Genomic DNA, 17,258 nt, shown 5'->3' with positions numbered 1-17,258 from the left:
CAGCGAACAACCAGGGCCCCATCATATCTCACTACATGACCCATAAGAAAGGAATGCCATGAATCCGGAGCTCTTATCAATCCCAAGATTGACTGGCAACCAAATGACTGCCTTCAACTGACCCCTGAACAGGCCCTGCCACTTTTCCAACAAGGGATATCATGTCTCAATGGTACAACCAAGGCCTCGGTCAAAGCCAAATACACACAAACTACAGGGCAGAGACAGAAGAACATCTTGGGCATTAGTAAGTGCTTCTTCTTACACCAGATTCATAGAGTTTCTGTTCTTATGCCTCTGCCTAAGTGGTCTGAGGCTGCTCTTTGATGCGGCCCTGATTGTTCCACTGATGCATGGTATGTCTAAGAAGTAGCAGTGCCTGTCTGGGTCTTCACGTGTCGGTCTTGGGCATTGATACGTGCTTCTTCTTACTCTGCACTTGTGCAGTTCTATTGTTCTGCTTGTCCCCTGTAGTTTGTCTTTTCGTTCTTACAGCGCCCTCTGTTGGGGGATTGTCTTTTAACGGTCCTGGTTGCTGTCAATCAGTCTTGGGCTAAATTAAAAGATAACTCCTTTTAATCTGGACCCGTGAGGTTCTATTCTTCTGCTTCTACCTCGTGGTTTGTAGCTGTTCTTTGAAGCAGACCTGATGCACCCTAAGTCTAAGATGGAGCAGTGCGCATCCAGGTCTTTGAGTGTTGTTCCATCTTGGCAATAGGTGCTTTCTCTTCCTCCAGATTCATGGAGTTCTGTTCTTATGCCTCTGCCTAGTGGTTTCAGGCTGCTCTTGGATGCAGCCCTGATTGTAACACTGATGCATGGCACCCCATGTCTAAGATGAAGAAGTGCGATTCTAGGTCTTCGAGTATCATTTCATCTTGGTGATAGGTGCTTCCTCTTACTTTGTCTTCGTTGGCTGGTTCGTGTGTGCTCATCTATGATGAAGCCTGATTGTCCCACTGACCCTGGCAGTGTGACAGTGCCTGTTTGGTCGTCGGTCGGTCTTAGCCTTGACATCTGGCTTCTACCAATCCTTACTAGTATAAAATATAGGAGTTAAATGTGTACAAGCCCATTATTCAACAAAATCATTATGATGTAATCCTTTTCTACAGAAGATATAAGTACAATTATCTGGTTGTCTACAAAAGAAGAATATCCGACCTGGATCTCTTGAACCGGCCACTTTCTGGGTATGTCGTTTCCCCCCCCCCCCGAAAGAAATAACATCAAGCCTGACTTATACCAGTCTCCGAGACTTTATTAATTAATAATTAAAAAGCTATTTGTGGATATTTTATTGATGGATTGATTTATGATCATGTGGAAGAAGGTGATGGTAATGCCTGATGAAGAGTAAAAACCCTCATCTTTTTTTCCTATTTTAAACCATTTTAATTAAATTTATATTATGTTCGAGCGATAATTTATTTAAAATTAATTAAGGATAAACGTATTTTTTTTTTGTCGCTAACCTTTTTTCGTTTGTTTGAAAAGTGGCGCTGGACGAACTTGGTGACAATCCAGGCCAATTTTTTGTCTGACGCTTGCGTTTTTATCGTTTTCAGAGGCAATAAATATAACATTTTAAAATAATAATATTATTATTATTATTATTTTTATTACTGATAAGTCGATTTGATCAGGTAAATTTCCTCGATTTCGATACAGACTTTCACCGAATGGTATTCCATATTTATACCTCCAGGATAACCACTTATCAGAATTACCATAAAAATAGTTTAATTTTGTTAATTTGTATATTTTATTAGCTGTTATGAGGTATATTAACGGTAAATTGGAGCATTGAAGATTTGCTTTTTTGTTGATTTTCTTCTTTTTTGACACATCGGCCTGTGTTTTTTCTTGTATGTTTGATAAGTTTTTTTTTTTTTAAATCAATTTGACACTAAAAGACAGTTTTACAGGTTGACTGTCACTTGGAGAGATGTTAAACTGTGTTCGAGAACAGTTGAAACACGATGGCACAGGGATGTCACAGAGTGTCGCAGTGTCGCTTGCGTATTCCTGCGTCGAGTGTGACTACGACTGTAACACCGATCTTGACCTGAGAAATCACATCAAGTCTCATACGTTTCTGTACGATTGCGATTACACGACTTTCGAAGACGGTACGAGCGAATCCTTCGGAGACGATGCGACTAAAGCCATCGCGTGCGGTCTGTGCGATTACAGATGCGACAGGCTACAGTCGATGAACCGGCACATGAAACTACATCCGGGCGAGAAACTTTTGTCGTGCAAATTCTGCGAGGTTACTTTCTCGGTACGACACGATTTGAAAGAACACATCAAGACGCACAAAGGCGATAAAAGGTACGAGTGTTCGACGTGTAATTACAAGTGTTCGCAAAGGAAAGATTTAAAGAAACACATTTTCACGCATACGGGAGAGAAGCCGTATTCCTGCAGCCTCTGCGATTACAGATGCTCGCGTCGGGATGCCTTGACGCAACACATGTTGGTCCATACCGGCGAGAAGCGATTCACCTGCGACTATTGCGAATACCGATCCTGGCACAAGTGCAGCATGCAAAAGCACATGTTGAAACATTCAGATGATAAGCCTTATTCCTGTAATTTATGCGATTACAGGAGTGTGCATCCTTCTTATATCGAAAAACACATGATGACACACACAGGAGAGAAGCCGTTCTGCTGTTATTTCTGTGATTATCGATGTACGCGTCAGAACGACATGCAGAAGCATATACTGAATCATACTGGCGAAAAGCCTTATACGTGTACAGTCTGTGGTTATAAATGTTCGCAGAGGTCGTATATGAAAAAACACATGGTGATACACACAGGGGAGAAGCCGTTTTGCTGTCAGCTCTGCGATTTCAGGTGTTCTTGGGAACGCAGTCTTAAGATGCATATGGCGAGCCATGCAGACTGGAAACCGTACAGTTGCGATTTCTGCGAGTACCGTTGCCCGCAGCCGTCGCACCTCAAGGAACACTTGAAAACTCACACGGGCGAGAAGCCGTTCAGTTGCAGCTTCTGCGATTACAAGAGCTCGAGACAGTCAACATTGAACATGCACGAAAAGATACACTACAGCGAGAAGAACATAGCTTGCGATTTCTGTGATTACAAGACGTTCAGACAGTACGATTTTCAGAAACACCTACGAACGCACACAGGCGAGAAACCGTTTTCGTGCGACTTCTGTGAGTACAAGAGTGCAAGGAAAAATTTACTTCAGATGCACATGGCAACGCACACTGGCGAGAAGCCGTTTGGCTGTTCGCACTGCGACTTTCGCACGTCGAACCGTTGGTACGTCAAAGAGCACATGAAAAAGCACACGCAGAAGCTCCTTTGCAATCTGTGCGACTACCAGTGCGCCCGGCAGATCCACCTCAAGAAACACATCGAAACGCATAAAAACCGAGAGACCATAGTCTGCAACCTCTGCCCTTATAAATGTTTGTCAAAACAACTTTTGAGAAAACACACCGACGAAACTCATAAAACATGATTCTTATTTTATAAACGGCCTTTTTTTCTATGTACATAATCAAAATTATGTAAAATGTATTTTTTTATAGGTAAATAAATATGTGAGCTGTTTCTGTTCTTTTTAGAATGACTACTGCTCAACAGCAGACCCTACCCATCTCTAGCATGAATATCTTGAATGAATAATACAGATCCGAAAAATAGTGGTAAATCCTAGCTGAACTCAAATAAATGACTACTGATCCATTGGAGATCCACTAATCCTAGCCAGTCTAAAATGAATCGGCAGTACTAAATTACTAGTCCGGACAAGTAGTGAATCACTAAATCCTAGCTGAACCGAAACGAATAAAATATATTGATTTGATCAATACAGAACCACCCAACCAGTATGTCATGAATGAACAGAACTGATGTGGGTCAGAAGTGAACCTCTAAGTACAAGCTGGTCTAAAATAAATCAGTACTTATCAGAATCAGTAGTGAATTGCTAAATCCTAGCAGGAGTGTCATGAATGAACAGCATTGATCCAGATCATTAGTGAACCACTTAATCCTAGCTGGCCTAAAAAGAATGAGCAGTACTGATTTGAATCAGTAATGAACCACTAAATCCTAGCTGAACTGTAAAGAATAAAATATACTGATCTGATCAATACAGAACCACTCAACCAATATGTCATGAATGAATAACACCGATCCAGATCAGTAGTAAATTGCTAAATGCTAGCAAGACTGTCATGAATGAACAGTACTGATCCGGACCAGTAGTGAATAGCTAAATCCTAGCAGGACTGTCGTGAATGAATAACACTGATCCGGATGAGTAATGAATTGCTAAATCCTAGCAAGACTGTCATGAATGAACAGTACTGATCCGGATCAGTAGTCAATTGCTAAATCCTAGCAGGACTGTAGTAAATGAATAACACTGTTACGGATCAGTAGTGAATTGCTAAATCCTAGCAGGAGTGTCATGAATGAACAGTACTGATCCAGATCATTAGTGAACCACTTAATCCTAGTGGCCTAAAAAGAATGAGCAGTACTGATTTGAATCAGTAATGAACCACTAAATCCTAGCTAAACTGTAAAGAATAAAATATACTGATCTGATCAATACAGAACCACCCAACCAATATGTCATGAATGAATAACACCGATCCAGATCAGTAGTGAATTGCTAAATCCTAGCAAGACTGTCATGAATGAACAGTACTGATCCGGATCAGTAGTGAATTGCTAAATCCTAGCAGGACTGTAGTAAATGAATAACACTGTTACGGATCAGTAGTGATTTGCTAAATCCTAGCAGGACTGTCGTGAATAAATAACACTGATCCGGATGAGTAACGAATTGCTAAATCCTAGCAAGGCTTCCATGAATGAGCAGTACTGATCCGGATCAGTTGTGAATTGCTAAATCCTAGCGTACGTTTGTTTCATGAGTTTTGGTTTGAAAAAGAGCGCTCGATTTTTTTTTTTCCAACAGGACAATAACAACCTACTTGCGAAATAATTGAATTTAAAAAAACATTCGCATGTCGACAAATATAAAATTACAAAATATACTTTCTTTTCTGTTCAAACAAATTAACTATTGTATTGACGCTGCTCTCGCGAATCGATTCTTCTTAATCTTATCATTTTTCAAATCGACTTTAGTTTTTTTAATATTATTTATAAATGGTATAATTTTTTGTTTTTTTGGTTGTTTTGAGTCTCTGACCTACTTTTTATTTACTTTTTTAATTCCTTGTCAGAGTTTGCTTGTGTTATATTTTGTTTTTATACTGATGATGTGTTTATCTTAGGTTTTTTATTGGTAAGTCAAATTTTCTCTCAATTAGTCTTTTTAAATTATATTGGATATTTACCATTTCAGATTTGTCTAAGGATTATGTTGAACTGTATTAAGAAAGAATTGGAAGATGATGATGACACAGTTTGCCCTGCGTACTCTTGTGTCGAGTGTGATTACAAATGTTATTCAGATTTCGAACTGAGGATTCATATTGAAGCGCATGATTCAGTTTTCTACTGCGACGACTGCGATTACAATACCAGTGTTCGAGACGAGTTCAAAAGGCATATCGCAAATCATGTTTTTTCATGTAGCCTGTGCGAGTATCAGTGTACGAGACGACAGTATCTAAAACGTCATATGATGCTCCATAAAGGTGAAAAGACATTTCTATGTGGCTACTGCGATTATAAGTGTTTGCAGAGGAAGGAGTTAAAAAGGCACGTCTTAACGCATACGGGCGAGAAGACTTTTTCATGCGATCTTTGCGATTACAAGTCATCTCGTCAGAACAACCTGCACAAGCATATTATGACGCATTCTGATGAAAAGCCGTATTCGTGCGGATTCTGCGATTACACAAGCTCGCAGCCTTATTACGTCAAGAAGCACATGGTGAAGCATACAGGGGAGAAGCCGTTCTGTTGTTTTTTCTGTGATTATCGATGCGTAAGGAAGAACGATATGCAAAAGCACGTTAGAACGCACACGGGCGAGAAGCCGTATTCCTGTACACTCTGCGATTACAGAAGCTCGCAGATGTCTTATGTAAAGAAACACATGATAAAACACACTGGTGAAAAGCCGTTCGGCTGCGATATATGCGATTATCGTTGTTCGAGGCAAAACAGCCTCAAGATACACCTCGTCAGTCATACCGAGTGGAAACCGTACTCTTGCGATCAGTGCGATTACAGATGCCCTTTGAAATCCAATTTAAACCAACACATGAAAATACACACCGGTGAGAAACCGTATCACTGCGATCACTGCGATTATAAAAGCTCGCAGAGTTCGACGTTGAAACAGCACGTCAAAATACATTCGGGCGTTAAGGACATATCGTGCGAGTTGTGCGATTACAAGACTTTCCGTAGGTACGATTTTCAAAAGCATGTACGCACCCATTCGGGCGAGAAGCCGTTCTCGTGTGATGTATGTGAGTACAAGAGCTCGAGGAAGTCTGTACTTAAGAACCACATGCTCACCCACACCGGTGAGAAGCCGTTCTGCTGCTATCTCTGTGACTACAGGTGCGCACAGCAGAACCACCTTAAAAAACACCTTGAAACACACTCGAGGCGTGATTCTATCAATTGCGGCCTTTGCCCCTACAAATGTTTGTCGAAACAACTTTTAAAAAAGCATAGTGATGAAGTTCACAAAACATGATTACCCAACTAGCTATGTCATTTTATCCTTAAATGTATTTATTATTTATTTTTAAATAAAATCTATTGTCAAGTTATAAAATTATTTTTATCTTCAACCATCAGCCTTGCCTGTGCTCTCATGCTTCTCCTTATTGTCAGTACACATTTTTTTTGTAAAACACCCTGTAATAAATATATTTAAAAAAAAGAAAATATAAATTTTATATAGGAGAGTTCAACGTCCAACTATCATTGTGGATGAGGGGTCAAACCAACTTGAAATATCTTTTAACGGGCTGTGTTTGGATTTGAACCCAGAGTTGCTAGCGTAGCATATTGTGAGTTGGACATGCTAACCACTTAAACCAGTCCACTACACATGCCACTATTCTAATCTAACCTCTGATAGCACTGAGTGAAAGAGAGAGGGCGAGAGATAGTAAGCGATTGAGTAAACGAGAGGGAGAGTCATACAAAAGACCAAGACCAGTTACTGTACAAATTTTCGATAATTTTTTTGGTTGGTGAATCCTTCACCTCTCTTTAACACTAAAAAATGAAATGTTATATTGTTCTCCATTTTTCTTGGGTTAAGTGAGTCAGTGAGCGATTGAATGAGTGAGTAAGTGAGAGGAGGAGTCATACAACAGATCAAGAGCAGGTCTAGAATATACAAATTATATCGGATTTGATAATCATAGATGAAACATTATTTTGGTGGAAAACAGGGGAGAGAACAAAAGAGAGAGCGTAGTGAATAAGAAAGTTAGTGATTGAGTGGGAGTGATTCTTACAAAAGACCAAGACCAGCTACAAATTTTCAAGATTGTTTTTTGTTGTTCAGTGTATCCCTCACCTCTCTTTACGACTAAAAATGAAATGTTATATCAGTTTACATTTTAATTGGGTTAAGTGATTGAATGAGAGGGAGAGAGTGAGAGATAGAGTAAGTGATTCAGCTAGTGAGTGAATGAATGAGTGCGAGTGAGAAGGAGAGTCATACAACAGATCAAGTCAAGGAGGAGAGAACGAAAGAGAGTGAGGGATTGAGAGGGAGTAAGAGAGTGACTGTACTAATTTTCAATTATTTTCTTTTGATCAGTGAATCCCCCACCTCTCTACTAAAAAATGAATTGTCTTGATCAGACTACATTTTTCTTGGGTTAAGTGATTGAGTGAGAGGTAGTGAGTGAATGAGAGTGACAGTGAGTGAAAGAGAGAGTGAGTGAGTCATACGAAAGACCAAGACCAGCTCACAATATATGAATTTTCAAGAATTTCTTTTTTTCACGTCTCATCACTACTAAAAGATGGAATGTTGGATCAGCCTACATTTTTCTTGTGTGTGTGTGTGTGTTGTTGAGTTAATCACTCACTCACTATCTCTCTCCCTTTCACTCACTTACAATCTCTCTCATTCACTCACTTAATTCATCTCACTCAATCACTTAACAGATATAAGGGCTGAACTAACATTTCTTTTTTTCATAGTGAAAGAAAGTGAGAACAAAAGAAATTGTCGAAACTTCCTAATCTAAGCTAGCCTTATGTCATTAACTCTCTTTCACTTACACTTATCTCACACTCACTCACTCTCTTTTTTATTTCTTTTACTCTCTCACTCACTTAATGCAAGAAATATGAGGGCTGAACTAACATTTCTTTGGTTTTTTAGTAGTGAAGGAAGGTGAGAACAAAAGAAATTATCAAAAATTCCTAATCTAAGCTGGCTTTTTTTGAGGGACCACTCTCTTTCACTCACTACCCCACACTCACTCACTCTCTTTCACTCATTATCTCACACTCACTCACTCTTTTTATATTTCTCTTACTCTCTCACTCCCTTAACACATGAAATATGAGGGCTGAAATAACATTTCTTTTGTTTTTTAGTAGTGAAGGACGGTGAGAACAAAAGAAATTATCGAAAATTCCTAATCTAAGCTGGCTTTTTTTGAGGGACTCACTCTCTTTCACTCACAGCCCCACACTCACTCACTTTCTTTCACTCACTACCCCACACACTCACTCACTCTCTTTCACTCAATATCTCACACTCACTCACTCTTTTTTTTATTTCTTTACTCTCTCACTCACTTAACACATGAAATACGAGGGCTGAACTAACATTTCTTTTGTTTTTTAGTAGTGAAGGACGGTGAGAACAAAAGAAATTATCGAAAATTCCTAATCTAAGCTGGCTTTTTTTGAGGGACTCACTCACTAACTCACTCTCTTTCACTCACTATCCCACACTCACTTCATTCATTCATTATATTACACTCACTCACTTAACACATGAAATGTGAGGGCTGAACTAACATTTCTTTTTTTAGTAGTGAAGAAGGGAGAACAAAAGAAATGATCAAAAATTCCTAATCTAAGCTGGTCTTTTGTGAGTTCATTCACTTCTTCACTCTCTTTGACCCACTCAACCTCACTCACCTCCTCTTTATCACATACTTACCCTCTTTTTCTCTCTTCTCTCACTCCTTCCTCATTGAAGATAAGGTTTTTTTCATCTTTCATGTATCATTTTAAAAAAACCCGCCAGTTTTTCATAAGCTGATGGGATGGACCGAATCTGGTGATGTGGTTGTGGTGGTGCTCTCGACCCTTCACAAAACTACTTACATAGTTTAACACATTAATTATTTAATTTGGCTTAGAAGCTTTTTTTTTTCCGGAGTAAAAAAAAGTTTCCTACAATCCAATCGATTTTCAGTCGAAAATTGGGTCGAATCATACCGATTTATGCTATCGAATCTCGACAGTCAACAATCAACACAAAACCTGAATTTTGTAAATAATGGTTTTTTAATTAATTAAAATTAATTTAATCATTTTAGATGAACTCGCTCCGTGGTTTGTGCTGTTATGGTTGGGAGTTTGACTTTTATGCCGTGCATTGGCAAAAAATACCCATTTGATTTTGGCTACAGGTTGGTATTTATTTGTTTTGTTTATTTTTTAGTGATTTACTTTGAATTTGTCTTTGTTTTGAAAGATTCTTAATATAGATCAAACCCTGCAGGAGAGAAAAGGTTCGCTGACAAGCTTTCCGTTGGTCACAGGTGATGCCGATGAGCTGTGAAGTGATGTTGAACGATATAAAAATCGAAAGAGAATCAGAAGAGGACATACATGCGTATTCTTGCGTCGAGTGTGATTATATCTGTGATGCCGATATAGAACTGAGAAACCACATCGAGACGCATAGATTAATATTCACCTGCGGCTATTGCGAGTATATCACGGAATGTCAGGACGAGTTGAACGGGCACGTCGAAAAACACTCCTTTCGTAAAGGTTTCTCTTGCAGTCTGTGCCAGTACGGATGCAAAAAGCAGCAGTCTTTAAAACGCCACATGAAAATCCATGCCGAGATTTCGTGCAGGTTTTGCGTTTATAAGTGTTACGAGAGAAAAACGTTGAAGGAACATTTGAAGACGCACAGGGGAGAGAAGTCGTTTTCGTGCGGCCTGTGCGATTACAGGTGTGCGCAGCAGAACGACTTAAAACGTCACATGTTCACGCATACTGGAGAAAAGCCGTTTAAGTGCAGTCTGTGCGACCACAGGTGTGTGTTGCAGTACCAGCTCAAAGAGCACATGTACACGCACACGGGCGGGAAGCCTCTTGCGTGCAGCCTCTGCGATTACAGATCCTCGAGACGGCACGACATGCGTAAGCACGAGAGGAAGCACACGGGCGAGAAGCCGTACTTGTGCACGGTATGCGACTTTAAGAGCTCGCAGCGTTCGAGCTTGAAGATTCACATGCTGAAGCACACCGGCGAGAAGCCGTTCTGCTGCTATCTCTGCGACTACAGGTGCTCGAGGCAGCACAACCTCACTAATCATCTTGTTACGCACACTGAACGAAAACAGCTCTCCTGCAGTCTCTGCCCATACAAGTGTCTCACAGAAAGATACATGAAGAAACATAACGAAGAAGTTCACAACTCATGATCCAATTTTAAAAAAAATTACCACATGCTTATGCACATTACGATGCTTGGTAAACACCATGGAGGTATTGTAAGTAATTGGAATTTCTATTTTTAATATTTTAAACTAATTCTTACCTACAGATGTATGTTCTTCTGGTATAGATGACGAGGAACTTCTTCCATTTGTTTTGCACCTGGTGATTCAACTGGCAATTTAGAGCTGAATTTGTACTTCACTCAAGGACATTTAAAATATGTCACATATTATTGAAATTATTCCATAAAGCAAATAATTTATAAATACAATTATGAACCAGTACAAAATAGTTGTATGTGTTTAGAATACCTTATGACAGTCTGGATCGTAGTATGTGAGATATTTTATACATAATATGTATATACAATGTAATATATTCTTTTTTAATGTTTATTTTTTTAAATTAAAAAAGTTGCTTCTTTTGATGTGGTAGTTTTCTTTTACAAAACATAAAATGTGGTACTTATAGAAATTGTGTAAATTAAGGTGCCCCTTCTTCAATATACAAAATCTCTTTTAATAATTCAGGCTTGTCAACTACATTTTAACCTAAGTATTTGTATTTTTTTTTATTAGTATAGATATTTTATTAAAAATAACACTAATAATTTAAAAAAATTATAATTAAAAACCTCGTGAAAACTGAATCTCGTATTTTTTTATTGTGTTGGTAGCACTGATCTGTCGGTTTGACAGGTAGGTTTTATCTAGGTTGTTCTTGTTTTCAGTCACACTTAGGCTGTCCCCGAATATGGATGTGGAGGGCGAGAGGCCCCCAACCGGCCGCACCAGGTAAGTTCATTTTTAATAAGTAAATAAATCAGTTTTTATACATAAAAAAGAGTTAAATTTATTCGATTCAAATATATAATAGTTGTAAATAAATGTTTAACATTGGTAGTGGTCAAGTTGGATGTTTTCAATATATATATTTTTTTAAACTTTTCTTTAAAAAGATTTTTTGTTTTGAAAACAATTTAATAGAAAGTTAGGAATGTAATTTCTAAGCGATTGCAAAGGAGAATAGATCAAAATGCCATTTTGTGATACACTGATGGCTCCTGATATACACCACCTGGGCATAGTGTCGGGAGAAAGGTTAAGCCCTACAAACCAAGTCATCAAAACTGAAGAACCAATGAGATGCTTCTCAAAACTGAGCTCGATTGCGATATCAAAATGGGTATAAAAGCGCCCTCCATCACTTACAAAAGCGTATTGCCAAGTATGGAGGAACAGCTTGTGGAAGAAAATTTCAAAACAGGAGTAGTCGCACTCCTGAGAAAAGGCTAGGGCAGCCCCATACTCATGCCTTCCCAAGTCCTTGGTTCCACTTCACCAGTCAACATTCTCCTCCAAAGTAGAATCCCATTCCGATAGCTTAAAAGAGGCGGCAACAAGGCCTTCTGCACCTCGACCTTCCACCTGTGCTCCCCTGGTTTTTATAACTCACTGGCCAGGTTCAGGTTGTTAATCAGCCGTAGCTTTGCCAGCGGCTCCTTTTATAGGATCTTGCTTGGGGTTTTCCCTGTCCTAGTTGCAAGAACCTGCACCTACATAGACCTTCAAAGAAACGTAGATTTTGTGGATGGCCCTTCTATGAATCTCTTCACATGCCTGGTATTGTTCCACCAGGCTTTGAACTCATTAAGGATCCATTTTGAGATTTATCCTCTTTTGTGGCTAGATGCTAAGCCACCGTAGGGTTCAGGACCTAGAGACCATGGTCATGGCTCCCTCTTTGGCCAACATGTCAATCTTTTCATTGCCTCTATGCCCCGAGTGCCCAGGGACCCTGCCAGGGTCAGATCGTTAATGTTGCTGACTTCCGCCAGGCCTCCATGCAGGTCCAAACACTCTTTTTCTTCACCTCACATGAGGTTAAGGCCTTTAGTGCTGCTTGGCTGTCAGTGTCAGGTAAGATATCAGTTCTTCTGGGACTGTTGGACAAGGTTTCAATGAGTTTCACCCAGGTAACGACATGGAAATTTCAATGATTACCTGTTCCGCAAAGCCAACAGTCCACCCTGTTGCGGCAGTCCAACACAGACTGTGACAAGAACTTTAAAGCTCTTACACCTTGGCCACCCTTGATGAACTAGTAGAAAACAGTACCTTTTTGGTACTAAAGCCTGTTGGCCTAATTATAATCGATAAAATACCTGACTGTACAGGGTATTAGGCTACTCGCATTACAAACTTGGCCAGTAGATTCTACATTCAAATGGAACCAAAAAGTCCTAATTAACTATGGCCCGAATCTCAACAGTTTCAGAGTTATTCCCATTTTTCTGATTTTTTAAGATTTCATGACCTTGCTTCAAATAGATGTAATAATTCCAAAACTAAAAGGTTTGGATGAATCCATTGATACCATTGAAAACTATTTTCAATTTCCAACAAGATGTGATCAATCTCTTCTTTTAAGCTATTGGGTTGTCCGGAAAATAATGCAGGATTTTGGTATTAAACAAAAAAAAAGAAACTAGTTACTTTAAAGCAATGTTCTTTAATCAAAATAATTTCCCATNAAACTTAAAATCCTGCATTATTTTCCGGACAACCCAATAGAAGGCAGTCCAAGATAGGCATTTTTAGATCCATGATGTTCATTTTACATTATAAATGTTATTAATTTATATATTATGACTATTCTATTATTTAGTACACAAAAGTAGTGACAGAAGGTTGACAGACTTATCTCTCAAATTTTGGGTTCAAATCCCGCTTGCGACACTAAAAATAATTATTTCAATTAATTATACTTTTTATCTAAGGTTGAGATGAAAAATTAGTGTCACGAGCGGGATTCGAACCCTCAACCTTCAACTCAATACGATGTCGCTCTAACCAATTAATAAATCATTACTTCGATCCACTCGGACACCAACTTCTTGTCTCAACTTACAACCATTCGAATTTTCCCTCTTTTTGCCATATTTTCAAATGTCGTAATCAGGATTCATTTCTCAGTGACTTATGAAGTGGCCACGAGGAACTGTTAATGAAGTGATTACTTCTTTACTTATTATATTAATATGTTTAGCGGTCATATTTGATCATATTAATGATTTTAATTAATTCTACTTTTTATCGAAGGTGTTGATTGAAATGAAGAAGTTATTGACACATTCAGACACCAACTTATCATGTATATATTTTATTTGTTTCGTATACCTACCAGTGTATAGTATTTATCTGTATATATACTACACTGGTTGTTGGCATCTCCTATTAAATAAATAATTTTGTAAATTTCATCAAGGTACAAGATGGATAAAGCATTCTTGAGAAAACGCGTACCTCCCAGGGCGCCGAAGGAAGAAGGAGACATATACGTCACAAACAAGTCCAACTTCAAGGTGAGATTATTATTTACCTTAATTACATTATATCGCACATCGACATGAAAAGTGACACAAGAAAAATTATAAAACCGGATTATTTTATATTATTTTTTTAAAAGTATTCCGTGGAAAAAATGACTAGCCAGAACTGTGTGTCACTTTCGAATTGGCAGGAATTCACAAAAATGCAAAAGCTTGGCAGAAACAATTCAATTTTCTTTTTTCTTCAAGACCAAACCTTGATCCAGATTTTTCATGAATTATTTTAGTTTCATTTCTTTTATTTTAATAACATTCTTAATTATATTTTTTTTTCATACTTTTATAACAATGGTGTCTTTTAACTTTTACCTTATGTTATAGTTTCAACGATTTTTTAAATGTTTTAATTACAAATTTCGTATTTTAAATAACTGATTAGTCCTGGCTCAAAGAGGAAAGCACATTTGGGTCAAAAATAGTGAAAATCTTAGTAAAACTTACCACATGGATATTTATGCTCGTTTGTTAGATTTGTATATTGTCGGTTACTATCACAAAAAAATTAATACTCTCTTAGACATTCATTGACCACCATTATTATCATTAGAGCAAACTAACTTAAATTACTGAGAGCAAGAATAGTGTCTAGTGTCATCACTCAAAAAGAGGTAGGTTTTTTTTTTTGGGGGGGGAGTAGTAGAGCTGGATTAAGGTGTTTTCGTATTAAGTCTTGGAGAAATGAAAGATGAATCGTGACAGTTTTTATTGCCAACAACCGTAATGGCATGTATTTAATTCATGTAAAAAAAAAACGTATAAACTTTTCTTTTATTGACTTGTATCACTTTTCTTATGGGTGTGTGTTTCAAAATCCAAAAGATGCGTTAAGTAAAGTATGTTAATTTTTTTAAAAAATGTTTATAAAACCAATTCGGATTTGTTTTAAACACTCTTTAAAAAGCCTTAACAACGAATTTTCATTGGAAACTAGAAATATTTTTGGGCCGTATTAGACAAAATGGGTAAATTTTTAGTTTACAATGTGTTCAACTTAAAAATTTCCAAATTTGTCTGGATTTTAGACAAATTCATGAAAAAGCGTCACGAGCAGAATTAAACTCACAACGCTGCTCTAACCGCTTGAGCTATTGTGATCAAGCAGCTAGAGCAGCGATGTGTTGAGCCGAAGGTAGTGGGTTCGAATCTCATTCATGATTCAAGTTCTCTCCCCAGAGTTGACCTGTTACAGTTTTTGAGTAGTTCAAATTCAAGGCCCTTAATTCAATATGCTAGGCTTGCATGGAATTACAGATATGAGTTAATTAAGAAGTTTATTTTTTGATGTATTGTATAACCTGTTTTTCTTTTTCTTTCTTTCTCATTTTACCAGTGGCTATTTCCCTTTTCTTTCCATTTATTTCCTAGCTTATTATTATCTTACTTTATTCTGTAATTTTTGCCTTTCTGATTGTTTAACGAACCACCTCTGGCAGACGGATCCAAGATCCTGTCCATAAATGCTTTGAGAACGTATTTGTCATTTTTCTTAAGTTCAACAAAGCATTATTATTATTATTACTTTCAGTGGTTTTTTTTAATTCAATTAATTATTCTATATATGTAAGGTCTTGGTTGAGATGGAAAAGCTGTCACTACCTTTTTCATCTTTTTCATCTCAACCAAGACCTTACATAAAACAAATTATTAATTGAAAAAGTATTTTGGTCAATTACACCATTAAACATAAATGAATTTTTTAAATGTTGTAATTATATTATTATTTATCCTGCCAATGTTTCCATCTTTATTGAGATCATCTTCAGGGCCTGGGATTTATAAAAATTGTTTAAATTATACAAATATATGTAGGATGTGAACAAATGAATTTATTTCTAGCATTATATAAATTCATTTTTCACATCTTACATATGTTTTACAATTTAACATTGTTTATAAATCCCAGGCCGTGAAGATGATCTCAATAAATATTGAAACGTTGCCTCAATAAAGAAAATGTTTTTCTAAACCTACCAGACTGCATCTCACGATTTCCAAATAATCTTTATTTCAATAATTATTTTGGTATTATATGTACCTAATTAGCCCTGACTATAGGAGGAAAGCACATTTAGGTCAAAAATAATCTTAGCAAAACTTACTACATAGGTATTTATGATCGTTTGTTAGGTTTGTATATTGCCTGTTACTACTCACTGTCGTTAGAGCGAACAAACTTGAATTACTTGAGCACCAATATATGCAAGAAAAGTATCAACTCAAAAAGGGGTAGTTTTTTTATGGGGGTAGTACAGCTGGATTTTTAAAGTTTTGTGCTTTTGCTTAAGTCTTGGACAAACGAATGATATTGATGGATCATGACAGTTTTTATTGCCAACAACTGTAACGGCGTGTACTTAATACATTAAGTAAAAAAAAAGTAAACTTTCATTTGTCTCTACTATGAAATTTTCTTTTGTTGTGTCTCTTTTCTTGAGGGTGTGCAATATATTTAATTTTTTTTCCAGGGGCAGATTTCCCAGTGTACGAAGCTCATAGAGTCAGTTGGCTACGTCTGCATGCACGGCTTGGGTGCCGCAATACCCAGGACAATCAACCTAGCACTACAGGTAAAAAAAATCAGAAATAATTAATGAATCGTAGAGAAATTAACGTATATTATGATTTTAGGTAAAGGAGAAATTGGGCGAGCGGTTCATCATGGACGTCAAGACATCTACAGTGAGGATAACAGGTAACAGCCCGTAATATATACGACAGAAGAGAATTTTTATTTTTTAAATTTTTTTTTTAGACGATTTTGAAGGATTGGACGAAATGACTGAGTCAAAAAGGGACAACTCGGCGATACACGTTCGCATCTACAACCCCGAGGATTCGTGATTTCCTCTGTAAATAATTATTTTTATTGTTTAAACTGCTTGTACATAAAGATATTCTTTAAGTATTTAGTTTGGATTTTTTTTTTTTTAATTTGAAGTCGTAAATGATAATTTCCTAGGCTGACATTTAGATCAATCCTGTGTCCTGCACCCAGCTCAAAAGAGACCGTATGCATGTAAATAATTCCTTTTTTTAAATTTAATTTCTTAACGCATATATAAAATTTTTTCTTTCTTGTAGAATTTTAAATCTTTAGCCGGACATTTATTAAAGAGCGTGTTGCCTTAGATATTAACGTAAGGATGCTATAAAGGCTGTCGGTAAAAACGGATCAGCGGATCAAATTTCTAAGCCGAAATTGCATGGTGAATGGGAA

At 37.4% G+C, this 17,258-nt stretch overlaps 3 protein-coding genes across 7 annotated transcripts; all 3 read left to right on the top strand.

Annotated features, from left to right (window-relative positions):
• The first annotated feature begins 1,691 nt into the window (after positions 1-1,691).
• LOC106667363 (zinc finger protein Xfin-like) lies at positions 1,692-6,768 on the top strand. The gene is made up of 4 exons (XM_014395269.2): positions 1,692-1,868; positions 1,929-3,502; positions 5,207-5,311; positions 5,372-6,768. The coding sequence occupies exons 2-4, from the start codon at positions 1,949-1,951 to the stop codon at positions 6,680-6,682; spliced, it is 2,970 nt and encodes a 989-aa protein (XP_014250755.2). The 5' UTR covers positions 1,692-1,868; positions 1,929-1,948; the 3' UTR covers positions 6,683-6,768.
• Positions 6,769-9,226: 2,458 nt separating this feature from the next.
• On the top strand, positions 9,227-11,043 carry LOC106667252 (gastrula zinc finger protein XlCGF17.1-like). Of its 5 annotated transcripts, none has more exons than XM_024225109.1 (3): positions 9,227-9,605; positions 9,738-10,703; positions 10,778-11,043. In XM_024225109.1, exon 2 carries the CDS (start codon positions 9,741-9,743, stop codon positions 10,632-10,634), a length of 894 nt encoding a protein of 297 aa, XP_024080877.1. In that variant the 5' UTR covers positions 9,227-9,605; positions 9,738-9,740; the 3' UTR covers positions 10,635-10,703; positions 10,778-11,043. The 5 variants fall into 5 exon arrangements, with proteins under 5 accessions (XP_024080877.1, XP_024080876.1, XP_024080874.1 ...); XM_024225108.1 differs by having other exon boundaries at positions 9,230-9,605; positions 9,698-10,703; XM_024225106.1 differs by having other exon boundaries at positions 9,231-9,605; positions 9,671-10,698; positions 10,757-11,043.
• A 296-nt stretch (positions 11,044-11,339) lies between these two features.
• On the top strand, positions 11,340-16,950 carry LOC106667367 (ribonuclease P protein subunit p20). Its single transcript, XM_014395274.2, has 5 exons — positions 11,340-11,444; positions 13,918-14,014; positions 16,507-16,608; positions 16,670-16,733; positions 16,794-16,950. Exons 1-5 carry the CDS (start codon positions 11,404-11,406, stop codon positions 16,880-16,882), a joined length of 393 nt encoding a protein of 130 aa, XP_014250760.1. The 5' UTR covers positions 11,340-11,403; the 3' UTR covers positions 16,883-16,950.
• Positions 16,951-17,258: the final 308 nt, after the last annotated feature.

Source organism: Cimex lectularius, unplaced genomic scaffold, assembly GCF_000648675.2.
Source record: "Cimex lectularius strain Harlan isolate CLEC.00 unplaced genomic scaffold, Clec_2.1 scaffold10, whole genome shotgun sequence".
In the NCBI taxonomy this organism is placed as follows: Eukaryota; Metazoa; Arthropoda; class Insecta; order Hemiptera; family Cimicidae; genus Cimex; species Cimex lectularius.
Note: the sequence above shows the minus strand (reverse complement) of the source record. Positions and strands in the feature narration are given on the sequence as shown.